The sequence below is a fragment of the Pinus tabuliformis genome, chromosome 1_2, assembly GCF_031772625.1.
Source record: "Pinus tabuliformis cultivar Carrire ecotype Pingquan chromosome 1_2, CPIR1, whole genome shotgun sequence".
Classification (NCBI taxonomy): Eukaryota; Viridiplantae; Streptophyta; class Pinopsida; order Pinales; family Pinaceae; genus Pinus; species Pinus tabuliformis.
Window position 1 is genome coordinate 1,020,168,560 of NC_142298.1, and position 19,164 is coordinate 1,020,187,723.

Consider the following 19,164-nt stretch of genomic DNA (forward strand, 5'->3'; position numbering starts at 1 on the left):
CTCCTTTACCACCTTCGATCCGCTACTGCTGCCACTGATGGAGCTCTTCAGAAGAGCTCATCTCAACTCTTCCTGTTACAAATCAGCCCACACCCTATCCCATCTTGGTAACGTGCCTCTGCCCAATATACTTTGGACAAATACATGCCACTCTTTTGAGACATTGTTTAGAGCTAATTGCACTAGCTCTGAGGTTGAGGCACTACCCCAACAGTTGCTAGCTGGTCTCATACCTCCTAAATCCTAGTAAGGTTGGGCTCTATGCCTTACCCTTTCTGCATCTAGATGGGCCTCAACTTCTCCTGTAGGTACATTTTTCGCTGTTGGGAAGTACCCTAGTATAGCATGGCAAGTGCATCCCACATTTCTTTGGTCGTTCCCTTGGCTGCTATATGTGAGACTATATGATCTCAGACTCCATCCAAAATCTGCCACTTCGCCTACGCCATCTCCTTCCTATATTCCTTAAGTTGATCTGCATCTTGGGGAACTACCACTACATTATCGATGTAGGCCTTCAGGCCAAATTCATCCAGAAGGAAGGAATTCTTGCCTTCCAGATGACGTAGTTGGATGCTCCATCCAGACTATCCTAATCTTGAAGCTCTGCAGTGATCATCTCTGATCAAGTCAAAAACTCCCTCTTTCCTTTTGCTTGGCTGCTGCTCTGCTATTCGTACTCCCTTCTGGAGTGAGAAGGTCTGCTCACTACTACTATTGATTTGCAAGGAAATATCGAACTTCTTGAGACTATAAATTCCCTGAGAGAAATTTTCCCTCCATGTGTGCTCTTCTCTCTTCCACCCGACACAGGTTCTGCTCTAGCGAACTGCTAAAAAAAGCGCCTGCATCTAGCTAAAGATCTTCCCAACGAAAACTCTGAGTTACTCCCTCTGGAATCACTCAATCTGGAAAGATACAAAAATTTTGCCCCTCTCAGAAAAATTGAACCTCCACAAGTAACTCGGCCTCCTGGCAGAATGACTACGTTGCCCTTGGGAATTTCGATCTGCTGCCCACACCAAACAGTGAAATTCTTTTGTTTCGCCTCTGAGCTCTCCGACTTATCAACTGCGCTCTGATACCATGTGAAAATTCCAAATCGGAATCCTATTGCTGCAACTGGAAATTATTCTCCTAATTGTTGATTTAATTTAACAATTTATTTGTTGTTTGCTACGGCAAATACTGAATAAATCACACTGCAATATTGGGTGTTGCTCTTCTATGCGCTATTCATGGTGCTACCGTGGAAAATACTTTATTTGAAGATGGTGATGGTGCAAATACGTTCCGTGCTTTTAATCCAACTCAAGCCGAAGAGACTTATTCCATGGTCACTGCTAACCGCTTCTGGTCCTAGATTTTTGGGGTTGCTTTTTCCAATAAACGTTGGTTACATTTCTTCATGTTATTTGTGCCAGTGACCGGTTTATAGATGAGTGCCATTGGAGTAGTTGGTCTAGCTCTAAACTTACGTGCCTATGATTTTGTTTCCCACAAGATCCGTGCAGCAGAAGATCCTGAATCTGAGACTTTCTACACAAAAAATATTCTCCTGAACGAAGGTATTCGTGCTTGGATGGCGGCTCAAGATCAACCTCATGAAAACCTTATATTCCCTGAGGAGGTCCTACCCCGTGGAAACGCTCTTTAATGGAACTATAGCTTTAGCTGGTCGTGATCAAGAAACCACTGGTTTCGCTTGGTGGGCCGGTAATGCCCGACTTATCAATTTGTCGGGTAAATTGCTTGGGGCTCACGTGGCTCATGCCGGATTAATTGTATTCTGGGCCGGAGCAATGAACCTATTCGAAGTGGCTCATTTCGTACCGGAAAAACCTATGTATGAACAAGGATTGATTCTGCTTCCCCATCTAGCTACTCTAGGATGGGGAGTCCGTCCTGGTGGGGAAATCGTCGACACTTTTCCATATTTTGTATCTGGGGTACTTCACTTAATTTCTTCTGCGGTTTCAGGTTTTGGTGGTATTTATCATGCACTCATAGGACCCGAAACTTTAGAAGAATCTTTTCCATTCTTTGGCTATGTATTGGAAGATAGAAAGAAAATGACCACAATTTTGGGTATTCACCTAATCTTGCTAGGTGTTGGTGCTTTTCTTCCAGTGCTAAAAGCTTTGTATTTTGGAGGTGTATATGATACTTGGGCTCCCGGCGGTGGAGATGTAAGAAAAATTACAAACCCGACACTTAACCCAAGTGCCATATTTGGTTATTTACTGAAATCTCCTTTCGGAGGAGAAGGATGGATCGTTAGCGTGGACAATCTAGAAGATGTAATTGGGGGACATGTATGGTTAGGTTCCATTTGTATCTTCGGTGGTATCTGGCATATCTTAACCAAACCTTTTGCATGGGCTCGCCATGCATTCGTATGGTCCGGAGAAGCTTATTTGTCCTATAGTTTAGCGGCTCTATCCCTCTTTGGTTTTATTGCTTGTTGTTTTGTTTGGTGTACCCTTATCAGTGTATGGATGGCTATCTCTCGGGCACAGGTTGAAGTTCAGCCTAGATGTGGAAAATAGAGCACCTAACAGCGCATCTTCACAGACCAAGAACTACGGGATCACCCTTTTCATTCTAGGTAGGGTGACGGAGGGATCATACCATTCAAGCCTTTTCATGCTTTGGAGGTCCGTAGGAAACAGCTATCGATAGGATCTCCTCATTATTCCCTAAAGGAATAACGTGAAATCAAATTCTTTCAATTCATTTTCCATAGGGCCCAGTGGATTGGATCTAGTCATAAGAATAGAAGAATGCTTGGTGTAAATAAAAATAACTCCTTGGTCTTCGACCCCCCACTACGAACAAACCTTGGATCAGTGCAACAGATGGGATGTCTTTATCCATCTCCTCACATGGGAGCAGAGCAGGTTCGAAAAAGGATCTTGGAGTGTCCCGGGGTTGGGCCAGGAGGGTCTTTCAACGCCTCCTTTTCTCATCAAAAGTGATTTCCATTTGCTCACCGTTGGCTCGGTGAGGAAATAAAAAGAAAAGGGGAACAAGCACTCTTGGAGAGCGCAGTACAACGGAGAGGAAGTTGTATGCTGCCTTCGGGAAGGATGAATCGATCCTGAAAAAGAATCTATTGATTCTCTTCCAATTAGTTGATTGGATAGTATCGCAGGTGCGAGGATTTACTTCACAGGCGAGGTCTCTGGTTCAAGTCCAGGATAGCCCAGCTGCGCCAGGGAAAATCGTAGGAAGAAAAATAAAAAGCATCTTATTATTTTTTTTTTCATGTATGGATCACTTGGTCCAAGTACGGGGGATATAGCTCAGTTGGTAGAGCTCTGCTCTTGCAATTGGGTCCTTGCAATTACTGGTTGGATGTCTAATCGTCTAGGTGGTAATGATAGTATGTTTTACTCGAACCGGTGGCTTACTTTTTCTCAGTAATGGGGAATAGGACCGAAACACGCCACTGAAAAACTCTACAGAGACAAAGAAAGATGGGCTGTCAAGAACGTAGAGAAGGTAGAGTGGGTAGTTGGTTAGATCTAATATAGATCGTACATGGGCGATAGTTGGAGTCGGCGGCTCTCCTAGGGTTACTTCATCTGGGATCCCTGGGGAAGAGGATCAAGTTGGCCCTTGCGAACAGCTTGATGTACTATCTCCCTTCAACCCTTTGAGCAAAATGTGGTAAAAGGAAAAAAAGCCATGCCATGGACCGACCCCATCGTCTCCACCCCGTAGGAACTACGAGATCACCCCAAGGGTGCCAAAGACATCCAGGGGTCACAGACCGACCATATACCCACAGTGGAGAACGCATTAGCTGTCCGCTCCAGTTGGACAGGAAGGGTCGGAGAAGGGCAATCATTCTTAGGACCAAAGAGTCGGGTGGAAAAAGGGGAGAGCTCTCCGTTCCTGGTTCTCTTGTAGCTGGATAGCCCAGAACTACAAGAATCCCTAAAATGGGATTTCAACTCAGCACCTGTTTGGAAGAGTTGCTCTTTGGAGAGCACAGTACCAATGTTCCACCAAGTCTCCGGGACGGGGAGACGCGGGTGCGGGGAGACGCACAAAGGGGACGTGTGGGAGAACCCTGAAATTTTAGGGAAATTTAGGGGAGACGGGGAGACGTCGGGGTATATATAATATAATTTTTAATTATATATATATTATATATATGTATATAATTTTGAAATTTTCATGTTCATATTCATTGTTCAATAATGCTAATTCATCAAGATTCAATAATAAAATTCAATACGAAATATTCAAATACAATGTACATTGATCCATATCATTCATCATTCATCAATCATCATTCTATAATTTACATCATTCTATAATTTACTGTTATATTGAATCATTGAGCTAAAAATTAAATTGAAAATTTTGAATACATCATTCATCATTCTAGTCTTCTAAATTCTAAATTGAACACTAAATTCAAATTTTCAATTTATATAACTCAAAGTTTCAAACTCAAAAATAGTTCAGAGTGAAGAGTCGGTCATCAATATCTAGTGTCACAACTCAAATGTTAAAAGTTAAAACTTAAAAGTAAAAATGGAAAATCAAAATGAACACTGAAAATAAAATCAACTTCAAGGACTCAATCTCAATGATTGGTCCTCTACATCCATCTGCTGCATGAAGTCATCAGGAACATCAATGGGAATGTCGTTATCTGAGTCAGAGTCACTCTCTTGAGTAACCAATGGAACTCCAACCAAACCATGCTGCAACTCATCTGGTCCATCCTCATCATCTATCTGTGCACTATCCTCTGGATCCACATCCCATCGTGTTGCTGGTCCCCTCCGATACTCTGGTGTCTTCCTATGTGCAAGACGTAGAGAACTATGCACTGCAACTAGCTTCTCTGCTCTCCTAGAGGAAAGTCTATTCCTCTTGATAGAGTGGATGAAGCTATATGTGGACCAATTCCTCTCTGCTGCAGAGGAACTAGCAATCTGAGACAATAAGCGAATAGCAAGATGTTGGATCTCTGGAGCCTCATCCCCATGCATGGTCCACCAACCAATGGGGTCAGTCTGGCCTAAATCATTGCGATCTTCCCTTGCATCCGGCTTGTTGAAGGGACCACTTAGACTTGAAAATTGCATCCACTGTCTCCTAATGGATCTCCCTTCTTCTGAACTATACATCTTTGTAATGGCTGCTCGAAATCCCTTTTTGACCTCTGGATCTTCAATGGGAAGAATTCTACCACTTCTTGCCACATACCATTTTGGGTTGAGTGCATATGCCGCCATGTGCAAAGGTGTATTCATTCGATCCCACCTACGCTGAATAATGGGTCGAATCTGAGTCGTATAGAACTCTAAGGAAGGATCTTTCTCACGAATGGCCACCCTTACTTGATCCAACATACTATCAAAAGTCTCATAGATTTCTCCAAGACTAGGAGAATCTGTGTCAGTGTAGCGAATGACCTCAACTACAGGACGTAAGAGTGACACCAAATAACCACAATCTGTCCACCAATCATTATCCAATATCTGAATCCTGATTTTCTTCCCTTCCTCTGTCTTGGATTCTGCCCATCTGTTCCAATCTGGAGTCACAACCATGGCCTGCAATGCTGACTGCACCTCCAACATCCTCTCTAATAAAAGAAAATAACTAGCATATCTGGTATCAGTAGGCTTGAGGAATTCCTTCCTCGCATGAGACCTGTACATGGCTAAGGAGGTGTGGTGATTGCAAATAAACATTTGCACATTTCTTGCAGCTGTCACCAAGTTAGATACCCACTCAATTTTGCCAATGTCTTTCAATGCATTATTGAGTGCATGCACACAACAAGGGGTCCAGAAAATATGTTTGTATTTACTCTGAACCATTAATCCTGCTGATCTACACACTGCTGCTGCATCTGTCACAACCTGTACAACATTTGTAGAGCCAACCTCCTCTATAGCATCACGAAGAAGCTCAAATTGGAAAGCTGCATCTTTGCGCTTTCCAGAACAATCAATAGCTCTAAGAAAGAAAGGCCCCTCTCGGCAAGTGACTATGATGTTGATGAGTGGACGTTTGGCAATGTCTGTCCACCCATCCATAACAATAGAACAACCTTCCCTCACCCATGTCTGCCTCAAAGTTTCCTTTTGCACATTAATATTGGCCACTTGCCTTTCTAATATCACTGTCCTCAACTTATGTTCACCTGGGGGCACATATGAGGGTCCTGCTGTTGCAATTGCCTTGACCATCTCCTTGTAGTAAGGAGAACGACTAACATGGAAAGGAATTCCATTGGCAAAAAGAAATTTGCCAATGGCATCATCTGTATCATCACGGTTCAACTTACTGTACATCCCTGCAAGAGTTGGTCCCACTGCACAAGAGCGGGAACCCTTAGTCCCAATATGAGGTGGTGGAGGCATATCTTTCTTTGATTTTCTTCTTGAGCTTGTGGCTTCATTAGAATTTTCTTGAGGCTGGGCCATGACATTTTTGCTTGAGAACATGCCCTTTGCATCTGCTGCCATTTGCATTCTCAAGAGCTCTGATTTTTGCAGCAGTGTTAAATGTGAACATATGCTAACCCCTTTGCCACCTACACCCAAAAGATGCATCCTGAGACGACTATAACTCCCAGCCCAAGAATGGGCACAAATGTTGCATTTCCAATGGCGTGTCCCACCTCTTGTGCTTCCCGGTTTTGGTTGGGTTGAAGGGCCAGTGATTTTGGTAGCATATAGCAAAAGAGGTTTGCTTGGATTGAATGTCCCCTTTGCATATTCTGCCAATGACTTTGATGGGGTTGCCGTTGGAGTCGGTGAAATGACATTAGCACTAGCTGTACTACTGAAATGGGTTTCATTCCTTGTTGGTTGCGTTTCAGTTTCAAGAGGACTCCTTGTTTCCGTTTGAGAATCATATTCATTTTCAGTTTGACTGTCACTGCCACTTTGGTCGCTGTCACTCATTTTGCAAATAGTTTATTTTGCAGATTTTGTATTATTTAATGCCCTGCAAGAAGGGTTTGCTTTAAAAAAAATAAAATTTAAACGGTGAATTTAACAAACAATTTAAATTTTACAGTTCTGAGTTAAAAAAAAAAAAAAAATTAACAGTGAATTTGACAAACAATTGAATTTACAGTTCTGAGTTTTTTAATTTTTAATGACATGTAAATGAAAAAACTTCAAAACTTTAACACTAAAACAGTGAAAAATTAAAAAAAAAAATTAAAAAAAATTGCAGTCAAACTCACTGTGTACAGTCTGGAGCAGCTGCGTGGAAGTTTGGACTTTGGAGCAGCTGCGTTGCATTACACTTTACACTGTACAGGCTTACAGTTACAGCAAATATTGAAATATGCCGGCTGGGTGGAGGACCATGGTATAGCAGCAATGCTGCCTGCGTGGAGGGTTTGGCACAAGTCTGTTAAAACAATTTAATAATTAATAACAGCATTAAAATTTAAATAATAAATTGCCAGATTAGTGAAGGCTGAGAAGCCCTCAGAAACCACCTCAGAGACAGCAAAAAATCCCACAAAATTACTTCACAAAATCAGTAAATCACCTCAGAAACGAATTCCTCTGAACGTCCTCCTCACAAAATCACTTCAGAAATGAATTCCTCCTCTGTTCAGTGCTAAAACTTAAAATCTATTGCGTGGGACTGTGGGAGAATTCTGAATGTCGCTGCCGGCGTGGAGAATGGCGCTGCCCGCGTGGAGAATGCCGCTGCGATTTAGCTGCAGCTGTGGGAGAATGATGTTGCCGGCGTGGAGAATGGCGCTGCCCGCGTGGAGAATGCCGCTGCCGGCTTGGAAGGATTTAGCTGCAGCTGTGGGAGAATGATGCTGCCGGCGTGGGCGTGGGAGGATGTTGCTGCCGGCGTGGGCGTGGGAGGATGTTGCTGCCGGCGTGGGAGAACTCAGAATGTTGTCCACGATTTTTCACTGCGGCTGTGGAAGAACGCTGCTGCCTCAAACTGAACCTGTCCACGATTTCGCTGCGGCTGGAGAATGCTGCTACCTCAACCTAACAGCAAGTTGCAACCTGAACCTGTCGCTGCCTGGCCTGGAGTATGCGCTGAAGGTTTTTGTGTTCAGAACTCAGAAAATGGAAGAGAACCGAAAAAATGCGTTGAACAATGAAGGGTAATGCGTTTTCATGAAAGGCGGCAAGTCAAAACTAAAAAGTCGAATTAAGTTTTAAGTTTTGAACCCTAACTTACTTTTCAATATTAATGTAATTTTTTATTTGTAGTTATTAATTTAGTTTTTTTTTTATTTTTTATGTTTTTTTAATAAATGAATTTTCATTTTTTTTTATTTTTTATTTAGTTTATAAAGGTTAATTAGACAAAAATGAAGGGGGACGCCCAGAAGAACCCCATTTTCGGGGGGACGCCCAGAAGAACCCCATTTTCGGGGGGGACGCCCAGAAGAACCCCATTCGGGGAGTCGAGTCTCCCACACTGGGGAAACGCACCCCCTTGCGTCTCCCCGAGTCTCCCCAAAAGGGGGACGTGGGGAAACGCACCCCCGAGAGTCTCCCCGTCCCGGGTGCGTGGGGTGCGCGGGGTGCGTGCACCCCACCCTGGGGGACGCGTCCCCGTGGAACACTGCACAGTACGATGAAATATGTGAGCTGTGTTCGGGGGGAGTTATTGTCTATCGTTGGCCTCTATGGTAGAATCCAGTCGAGGATGCCTGAGAGACAGTGGTTTACCCTGTGGCGGATGTCAGCGATTCAAGTCCGCTTATCTCCAGCCCGTGATTCTAAATGGTAAATGGTATATGATACCACGATATTATTCAGATCCAGTAGTTTTATTTATGATTTCTCGTTCATGGACGTTGATAAGTTCATGGACGTTGATAATATTTTTCCATTTGGTAGCACCTTAGGATGGCATAGCCTTGACTGACGAGGTTCAAACGAGGAAGGGCTTACGGTGGATACCTAGGCACCCAAAGACGAGGAAGGGCGTGGTAAGCGACGAATGCTTCGGGGAGTTGAAAATTAGCATAGATCTGGAGATTCCCGAATAGGTTAACATTTTTCACTGCTGCTGAATCCATGGGCAGACAAGAGACAACCTGGTGAACTGAAACATCTTAGTAGCCAGAGGAATAGAAAGCAAAAGCGATTCCCGTAGTAGCGGCGAGCGAAATGGGAGCAGCCTAAACCGTGAAAACGGGGTTGTGGAAGAACATAATATAAGCTCTGTGCTGCTAGGCGAAGCGGTTGAGTCCTGCACCCTAGATGGTGAGAGTCCAGTAGCTGAAAGCATCATTGGCTTACGCTCTAACCTGAGTAGCATGGGGCATGTGGAATCCCGTGTGAATCAGCAAGGACCACCTTGCAAGGCTAAATACTCCTGGGTGACCAATAGCGAAGTAGTACCGTGAGGGAAAGGTGAAAAGAACCCCCATCGGGGAGTGAAATAGAACATGAAACCGTAAGCTCCCAAGCCGTGGGAGGAAAATTAGATCTCTGACCGCGTGCCTGTTGAAGAATGAGCCGGTGACTTATAGGCAGTGGCTTGGTTAAGGGAACCCACCGGAGCCGTAGCGAGAGCGAGTCTTCATGGGGCAATTCTCACTGCTTATGGACCCGAACCTGGGTGATCTATCCATACACATATAAAATTGCGGAAGAATAAAACGTTGGAAGCTGAGAAATGCTAGCGCACACAAAAAATAACACAATTATTTTTAGTCAAAAGTCCCAGGAAAAAACTCAACTTGGGAAAACCATTGCAATAGTTAGGGTTCTTATTATTATGCAACAGTGAAATTTTGAGTAAATATAGATGCCTGAAACTGGAAATCCCAACAAGAAAATGTAGGAAAATTTAATGAAGGGAATTTACCCTTCCTCCACAAGCAATCCCAGCACAACTTGCCTACAGAAAACTCGGCCTCCTGAAGCTACTGCATCACCCTCTGCATTGCACTGCACAAACACTATGACGTCAAGCCTCCAACTAGCCTCTGATGAAGTCGCTCTCCCTCCAGTTGCTGAAGAAATAATCTCTCCGACCTACTGGACCCTCTGTCCAACCTCTAGAACTGAGATCAGTTTTCTCTCCAGCAAATCGAACTGCCAATCTAAAGTTACTACGCAAAGCTTTGCTCTACCTCACTAGGATAACTCGACCCTTTTTCAACTGCCTCTTCGGATCTAGAAAAATTCCTCCGGATCACTATCTCTGCCCCTCACTCATTGCTTCGATCTCTAGCTCTCTCTCCGGCAACTAATTATTGCTACTCTAGAAATCGATCTGCAAGAAATCGAACTGCTAAAGTACTCTCCATCACCACATCAACCTCCTCTTATAATCCTCTGTTGGAGGCTGGAGCACCAACGGTCAAGATTAAAACATAATCGATGGCGAGGACCATCTTTGGATCGATCCGTGTGAGTTTCTAGACTATTCTCGCCTTGACTTAATTAATACTAGTTAATTAACTTGTTTTCCTAAGTTTAGACTTGGAAAACATTAAAAAATTGGTTAACAATCTAATAAAGTCACTTCTAGGCGGAATTTCCATAAACGGTTTATGGGTTTTGGAGATCTCATGTATTCTAGCCTCTCCACAAAGTTTCCTAACTAGAACACATTCGATGCTACAAAAACTAACATTGAGTTTGCTGCTGTAGCATTTGTTGATGTAGATTGCAATCTCAAGATTAGTCACAAAAAATTTGCAAGGAACAAGAACCAGTGGACAAGGATCATTTAGGAACAAGAAGATAAACCCACTGTAACTACTGTCAAGCATACATTCAGTCTACTTATCAGGCATCATAGGATTAGCCAAAAGCAATTTTTATGCCATGAGTAAAACACAAATTATATCAAAATGTTGCAATTCTATATCAGACCTCTATAAAACCAAATCAGCCTAGTCACAAAAAATTTGCAAGGAACAAGAACCAGTGGACAAGGATCATTTAGGAACAACAAGATAAACCCACTGTAACTACTGTCGAGCATACATTCAGTTTTCTTATCAGTCATCATAGGATTAGTCAAAAGCAATTTTTATGCCAAGAGTAAAACACTAATTATATCAAAATGTTGCAATTCTATATCAGACCTCTATAAGACCAAATCAGCCTACAAACTTTCAATTTAATCATCAAACGGTGAAAACCAAAACACTTGCAATTATACTTGTGATTATTATGCCAACTCTTATTGTACTTTAAGGCTTCTTTTTATTAGTTTCTCAATGTGATTAGGATGGGTGTATGATGCGTCAAATCTGAAAGGATATGATAGCCTGCAGTAAGTGAAAGTGAGAGGCACAAAACCACAAAGCCCTGCAACCCCTATTTCAAAGGTTGGTGTACCACTTCAAGTGACCAAGTAACAGTGTTTCAGCTATACAGCTTTTCCATTGAGGAAAGTAATCCCCATGGATCAGCTTCTAATAAAATGTGATAAGGACAAGAGCCCAAGGATGCGGCTAAGTTAAATAATCCCAAATGGGCCTGCAGCCAGTCCTAAAATCCTCAAAAATTTGAGCGGTTGCCTCAAACTTTTCGTCAGTTATTGTGCAAGTCCCTGCAATACCAATGAGGTTTAGCTGTAAAAAAAAATATCAGATGCAAATTTAATACCCTAGAGACCTGCGGCTCAAAAAATTTGCCACGAAATTATTATGCCCAGATTCGAGCAAAACCCTCATCAATGATCTCGCTAAACACTGCAAACGAGAGGGTTAACTTATGAAATCGTAAAGCAAAAAATTTTAAGTCAATATAAGGTTTGTGCAATATTCTTAATGGAAAATTTACAGTGATAACAAAAACATGCAACACAATTCAACACAAAAAAAATTCATTAAACACTAGGAAACCAGAAATGCTCCAAACATGCCAAAAGGGGCCAATTTTATTATATAAATCTGCTGGAGTACAATATGAAATAGAAAGAGTGCACTTGGGCTTGCACAAGGCAAGCTACAAGCCTCAAGTGGATGCTCTATCAATGCCCAACTGTTGCAGGAGTTTCCCCTACGAAAATCTGCGTTGGCCCTTGTAATTTTACACTGTTGGTTGTGTTCAAACCCCTGTTTGACCCCTCCAACTGCCTAGAAAATTCTGCTAAATTATTTCTGGAATCCTTGTCAAAAACCCAGAAAGGGTTTACTCTAGTTTTGACACTCCAAAATTGACCCCAAAATACTTGGCCCTCCTCCACAGGCAAAAAATCAAAACTGTAGTAGATGCTGAGTTTGTTGCACCACAAATGCCTGAAAAATCCTCCACAATCCACTCCAATCCAACCCAACAAATCCCATCTCCTAAAACCCCTTCACAAGCCACCCCAAAAGATTCCACAACAAAGACTGCGCAGTCCTTGGGCAGGATGACGCCGGCCCACTTCCAGAAATTTGTCTGGCTGATATGTGATGATTTCTGCCCCTAAAAATCTTCCTCCCTTGCCTAGAAATCGATCAAAAAATGCCTGACAACACTACAACTCCAAACTCCAGCTCTTCACTCCTCCAATCACTACGTGGCTCCCAGAATTGCATCCCAGCTAACCCAAAATTTGTACCACCTGCATGGTCCTCTCTCCAACTCCAAAAGCTGATGTAATAGCCTTCCTAGGGTGGCACTCAAAGTCCACCGAAGAAAGGTTGAGCTTCCTCCTTGGGAAACTCTTGTGTTGAACAGCACTATGTGACTCTGCTAAATAGCTAGAGCAACAATCGATTATCAAGTTATCAAAAAGCCCCAAATGACGTTGCCTCCCTTCTGTTTAAAATTGTTGCTCTTTTCCTCCATGTAAGCCCCCTCACTATGCAAATCGAACTACTTCCTTGGCCATACGATTTCCCCTCCAACAAGGAGTTTGTATTACTTGGAGAAGTGGCCCCCACATTCCACTAAGTGTTGAATTTCGACCCCCTTGTCCTAAGTGATTTCTTGTTTGAATCACTAGGGCTTCTTATCACTATGTGAATTATTCCTTCTGAGTTTTAACAAGATTTGTCGTAGTTGTTTTGGTAAAAATATTTATTGAAGCAGATATCAATGACTTGGGGAAATTCTTGCTTGAATCAACCAAATAATCGAGTTGGGCATTTGGGGAAGTTCTGGCTTAAACCACCCATTTACTTAGCACATAATGATTGAGACTCAAAGACCCATCGTAAGATTTTATTAAAGGGAGTTCTCTTGACTCTTACTCTACCAAAGATCATCTATTTAAAAAAAAAATATCTTACTCATTTTAAAGAACTTTAAAAGAATGTGTTTTGTAAAATATAGGGTTTGTGAGAAACCCTAGTAAAGATTGATTTTCTAAGGCATGATAATGAAACCCTATAAGTATATTGTTTCATGATTTTGAAAATGAAATCTAGGGTTTACAACAAAACCTAGTAGAGTTTAACATGTAAAAGCATATTGTTGAAACCTTAGATAGTACTATAGTTATCTAATTGAATTGTTCGCATTTAAAGTTTTACGTCTCGAAGATGGAATCTAGGGTTTATGACAAAACCTTAGCAAGAAGTTGAAGCCTAATATGTAAAAGGATGTGTCTCTTGTTGATTATGAACCTAACTAGGTTTAGGTGTTTGATGTCTAAAGTCTAAATGCTTCCATTATAGTAATATGATTTTGTTATAGTTAACTTCATGCTTTTATATATTTGTTTTTGGTTGTACTTGCTATTAAAGTCTTCAGGTACATAATCTTCAAGATGTTGAAGATGTTCATAAGTGAAGATGACTTGATAATATTGATAAGCATAATGAAGGAAGATAATGATCAAGATGACCTTGATGCCATAAGAAAGAATGAAGCATTGAGAGGTTGAAGTTTCTTCAACCTTATAAAAGGAAGGAAACTATTGATCTCCCCAAGTTAAGAGGGAGCCTAGATAGAAGAAAAGGTATATCTCAACAGTTAAGAAGGAGGACATATTGTGACAATCATAATCTCGAAGAAAGAATGAAACCAGAAATGAATGTTCATGAAAAAGACTTGAGAAGATCTGAAGATGCATTTCGTGTTGATGAAAAAATGAAAGAAGAAGAAAGCTTCCAACAAGATGAATTTGGATAACTTGATGATGATATAAGCAACATCTAAATGATTAAGGACCCTAAAGGTTTGTGTTTACTTGTATATATATTTGAAGGTTTATTACTCATTGGGGTTGTATTTGTATAGGAAAATCTCTCCATAAGAAAGTTGAACACTTTGAAAGCATGCTTGGACAAATGGATATATCTGATTTAGTTTATTAAGGAGAGATGAAGCATCTAATTGCAAGATGCTTGGGAGGACATTTGGTCGGCCTATGTGTTGATGTCTAGATCCCGAAGAGGGAGAGTGGCATTGGTCATGGAGCTCTGACCTTGTATACGCACCTAGATCCCTAGGTTGGTGGTAGAGCTTAAAATCCCGATGGTACCTAGAATTGGCTAAAGCTTGAGTTCCCTTAGTCCTACCTGAATAGAATACCCTGGTCAGGTATCTAGTCCGCAGCACTAAGTGTGCTATGACTCTTCATAGATAATATCATTTTGAGATCTTCCATGTACCTATGTATATATATGTAATTATGAATACCTCCCTAGTTAAGAGGGAGTGTTGAAGAATGTAACTAGTGATCGTCTTCATAATTTCTATTTGAGTCAAGAAAAAGAAAAGTTATTTATAAAAGAAAATTTGTATTGACTTATTAAAGCATGGATTTCATGCTTGGGTCAATGGTCATTAGGTCAAGCCTCCATTGAAGGCCTTTAGGATCTCCGTTGAGTCAAAGTCATATTCATTATGTAAGAAACCCTTCTTGGGTTCATAAGTGTCAAAGAAAGAATTTATTTTCTCTTGTCACACCCTCTTCCATCGAGTCACCTTGCAAGTCAGCCTCAAATTAATCCTTTATAAGTTGGCTTCTAAAATTATTCATGTTGGCTCAACTACAGGCAAAAACGACTATTTATATCTATGTGACCTCAACCCTACATGTACAGAGAGAAAAAGTTTGGGTATGAATTTCAAATAGAAAGAAGAAAGGGTTCGGATTGTTTTCAGGATTGAGAAACATAAGAACTACAAGCTCGATGCTTCAGGTGCATGACTACAGGTGTAAACTTCAAGTGTATCACTACAGGTCCAAATTTCAGGTGTATGACTACAGTTCTGAACTTCAGGTGTATGACTACAGGTCTGAATTCCAAGTGTATGATTACAAGTCTGAGGGTTCAAGGGGTGACTACAGGTTCAAGGCTACAAGAATAAAGTATGAGGACTGAGGTTCCATGTAATTACATAATTTTTCCTTCATGAGGACCAAGACTCCTATTATATGTACCGGATCGAGGACTTATATATGATAGGACTCATATGTGACTACAAGACCTAGGTTCCATATGACAAGACTCATATGTGACTAAGTGTCAAGTTATGGTATGTTCTATGCTTATAACAGTTTACTTCTTTTTCTTATTATATTCCACCGATTAGCAATCACATGTACATAAAGTAAAGTGCAGATAGAACATTAAACGATCGACAGAAAACAAGCCAAGACAAGAGACACAAGATGTGGCGGCTAGCCAGGGACAAACCCCACAATGTGTGGGGAAACCCTTTGATCAAATCTTCTTTTATCTTCAATAATTCAGCAAAGAGAAATAGTACAATAAATCTGATTCATATCAGCAGTGGCAAACCCTAGATCAGTAGCATCAGCATTAGCGGCTTCATTATCAAACTAGGGCAGACCATATCTCACAAACCGACAGTCGGATTGACTTCATTCCACCACCAAAAGTTTCGGCTTCCAGAGGAGGTTCAGATGAACCTACAGCGCAGTTCAGATGAGGAGATCTTCTAGGCCACGCAAGTCAATCTTTACTTCTGCAGTTGCAGCTTCAGTTTCAGCAGTTTCCGGCTTCAAACTAGGGCAGTCAATATCTTGCAAACGTTCGGATTGACTTCATTCCACCACCAAAAGTTGCGGCTTTCAAAGGAGGTTCAGATGAACCTACAGCACAGTTCCAAAGAGGAGATCTTCTAGGCCACGCAAGTCAATCTTTACTTCTGCAGTTGCAGCTTCAAATTCAACAGCTTCCGGCTTCACATGTGTGAGAGAGAGAGACCCATTTCAGCGCAGTAGAGAAGAGACTCATATCTGCGCAGTAGAGAGAGAGATGTGATGAGATGAGTGAGTCCAAATGAGGAAAAGTCCTCTTATATTTATACACAACATTGGTGGGTGAATAGATGCGACTGTTGAGCTTCTGAGCCTACATGAGTTGTAGGTCAGCTTGATAATAATTCCATAATCAAAATAAATTCATATCTCCATGAATACTTATCGGAATTGGATGATCTTTATATCAATCCTACACCTCTCGACGAGAGGAATCTAATAAAAATATTATTAGCCATGAATAAGATGACTCACATGAAGTTTTGCCCTGGTTGCCAATTTTAACACTCCCTCTCAACCATGGAGAACTTCATCTGTAATCTGTCAATCGGTCGTTACTATTCATCCATCAAATGCACTACCTTGTACAGCCTGACCCTTGCCCTGCTCTGCTCTATTTTGCCTGTTCTGCTTTGTCTTGTTCTGCCCTACACTGATCTGTACTGTTTTGTTCTGTTCAGCTCTGCTCTTGCATTGTTCTGTTCTACTCTGCTTTTGTCTGAATTATGAAGAAGAAGAAATGATCGAGGATGTATCATACTGACTCAAAGTCAGTCTCAGAGTATGTACCACTGGTCCCAGACCAATCTCAACCAACCCAAAGTCAGCGTCATAGTGAGTACAACTCCAATGGTCCCAGACCAATATCATCCTCCACTGACTCAAAGTCAGACTCGGAGTATGTACCACTGATCCCAGACCAGTCTCAACCGACCCGAAGTCAGCGTCATAGTATGGTACAACTCCTACCACTGGTCCCAGACCAGTATCATTGATCCCAGATCAATGGAGGTCATCCTAGCGTAGGGAGTACGGTAGTTACAACGATGCATCCATCGGTACTACTATGGTCCCTAACTTCATTTCCCTGCTCATTGATCAGATGAGAGGTACTTCCCATGAGTCCCAAACTGCATGGGTAGGATGCCTCGACAGGAGAACTAATCAATCCTGTCCTCACAGGAGAACACATCAATCCTGCTACAATTGCCATGGAGAACACATCAATCCAGGCCTCACAGGAGAACACATCAATCCTGCTACAATGTCGCTACGGGGTGTATATGTATACCACCAGGGGATAGTGAATAATCTTGTGGTCATATGCTGCTCCAAGAAGCACCTAGCACCCCCCTGGAGCTCTCAGAGCTCAATGCATCATACATGACCCTCATTGGAGGGTCTTTGAACAACTCCAAGTTGTTCACGAAAAGTCACAAATTTTACTTTCCCAAGGGGTTTTGTCAGAATGTCGGCAACCTGTTCATCTGTACTGATATGATGGAGCCTTATAGCTCCCCGTTGCACCATATCTCGAATATAATGGTATCTGATATCAATATGCTTGGAGCGATCATGGAATACAGGATTCTCTGACAAACGAATCCCACTTTGGTTGTCACAAAGGATCACAGTGGTATCCAATGTGAATCCAAACAACTCACTGAAAAGCTTTCGCAACCAAACTGCCTCACAAGAAGCCATGCTAGCAGCAATATACTCTGCTTCGGCGGTGCTCAAAGCCACCGACTTTTGTTTCCTGCTCATCCAGGATATCGAAGCAGATCCCAAGGAGAAACAACACCCGGAAGTGCTCTTACGGTCCTCCACATTGCCTGCCCAGTCAGCGTCTGTGTATCCAAATAGTCTCACATCTCTGGCAATGTATCTTAACCCATAAGTGATAGTGCCACGAAGATATCTCAGCAGATTCTTGGCACCAATCCAGTGTATGTGGTGGGGTTCAACCATATGCTGGCTCAACGTGTTGACTGCAAAGCATATATCTGGACGGGAGTTCACTAAGAACATTAATGCTCCGACGAGTTGCCGAAACTCAGTAGCATTTTGTAAAACAGGTCCAGCAGCGCTACCGCTTAACTTCTTGAAGTCAATCTCCATCAGAGTAGTTACAGGCTTGCAGTCCACCATTCCAAATCTTTCCAATATCTTCACCACATATTTTCCTTGAGATAGGAAAATTTCTCCTGGCTTTTGCCACACTTCAAGTCCTTGGTCCTTCATTTCAAATTCAGAAGCCATCTCCCTCTTACATTTGTGAATGAGAGAGTTTGCAGCTGTTAGAAAGAGGTCATCCACATACAACACCAGTATGAGAGGCTTGTCATCTTCAACCTTAAAGTAAAGGTTAGGATCAGCTTCACTCCCAGTGAATCCCAGCTTCATCAAGTAGCTATCGGTCCTCTCATACCATGCTCGGGGTGCTTGCTTCAGCCCATAGAGAGCCTTCTTCAACCTGCATACATGAGATTTTCAATCATAAATCTCAAATCCTTCAGGTTGCTCCACATAGACCTCTTCTTTGATAGAACCATGCAAGAACGCGGTCTTAACATCCATCTGATGTAGGTTCCATCCTTGTGAAGCCACAAGGGCTATGATCAAGCGGATGGTCGTATATCTTGCAACAGGTGCAAATATCATAGTCTATACCTCCCTTCTGGGATAAACCACGAGCAACAAAATGAACCTTATACTTTTCCATACTTCCATTTGCTGCATGCTTTATCTTGTAAAGCCATTTTGAAGTAACAATTGTCTTGTCCAGGGTCTAGGAACTACTTCCCAGACATCATTCTCCATAATAGACTCATATTCTATGGTCATAGCATCCTTCCATAGTTAATGCTTGATGACATCTGAGAGTGATGAAGGTTCATTTTGTATGATCGTGCTCATGATGGTCAGGTATCCTTGATACCTATTAGGTTTCTTACTTTCACGAAAGGTTCCTCAGGGTGCAGCATGTCCTTCAGCATCATCAAGTAACCCCTTAAGCCATGAAGGCCTCTTCCTAGAAGAGGAAGGCTCATATGGAGGAGGATCAATCGGATCCATGGGTTCTTCTACATCAGGCATTGATTCATCATCCTTTTCTTTCGGTTCCCTGGTGTCGGCTTCTTGAGAGCTCCTCAAAGTCAGAAGATTGATCACCTTGCTGAGAGCCATATCTTCGTCAAAGGTGACATCATGACTAAT

At 42.0% G+C, this 19,164-nt stretch overlaps 2 protein-coding genes across 9 annotated transcripts in view; both read right to left on the minus strand.

Moving 5' to 3' along the window:
* STN1 (Nucleic acid-binding, OB-fold-like protein) overlaps window positions 1-19,164 on the minus strand; it is a 153,917-nt gene that overhangs the window by 98,033 nt on the left and 36,720 nt on the right. Inside the window, exon 3 of one of the 8 annotated variants that reach the window (XM_089394283.1) lies at window positions 11,231-11,547. The exons of 6 other annotated variants lie outside the window; for them this stretch is intronic. The gene's annotated coding sequence lies outside the window, so the exon portion shown is untranslated. Of the gene's footprint in view, window positions 1-11,230; window positions 11,548-19,164 lie in introns of those variants that run through there. One more of the 8 variants, XM_089394287.1, reaches the window with a different exon arrangement.
* LOC149209576 (uncharacterized) lies at window positions 4,480-8,133 on the minus strand. Its single transcript, XM_089394281.1, has 3 exons — window positions 7,543-8,133; window positions 7,229-7,398; window positions 4,480-6,984 (listed from the first exon to the last, which is right to left on the minus strand). Exon 3 carries the CDS (start codon window positions 6,939-6,941, stop codon window positions 4,587-4,589), a length of 2,355 nt encoding a protein of 784 aa, XP_089250407.1. The 5' UTR covers window positions 6,942-6,984; window positions 7,229-7,398; window positions 7,543-8,133; the 3' UTR covers window positions 4,480-4,586.

What these genes read in the sequence shown, in the direction of transcription:
- LOC149209576 (XM_089394281.1), bottom strand. Translation starts at nt 6,941, where the DNA reads ATGAGTGACAGCGACCAAAGTGGCAGTGACAGTCAAACTGAAAATGAA.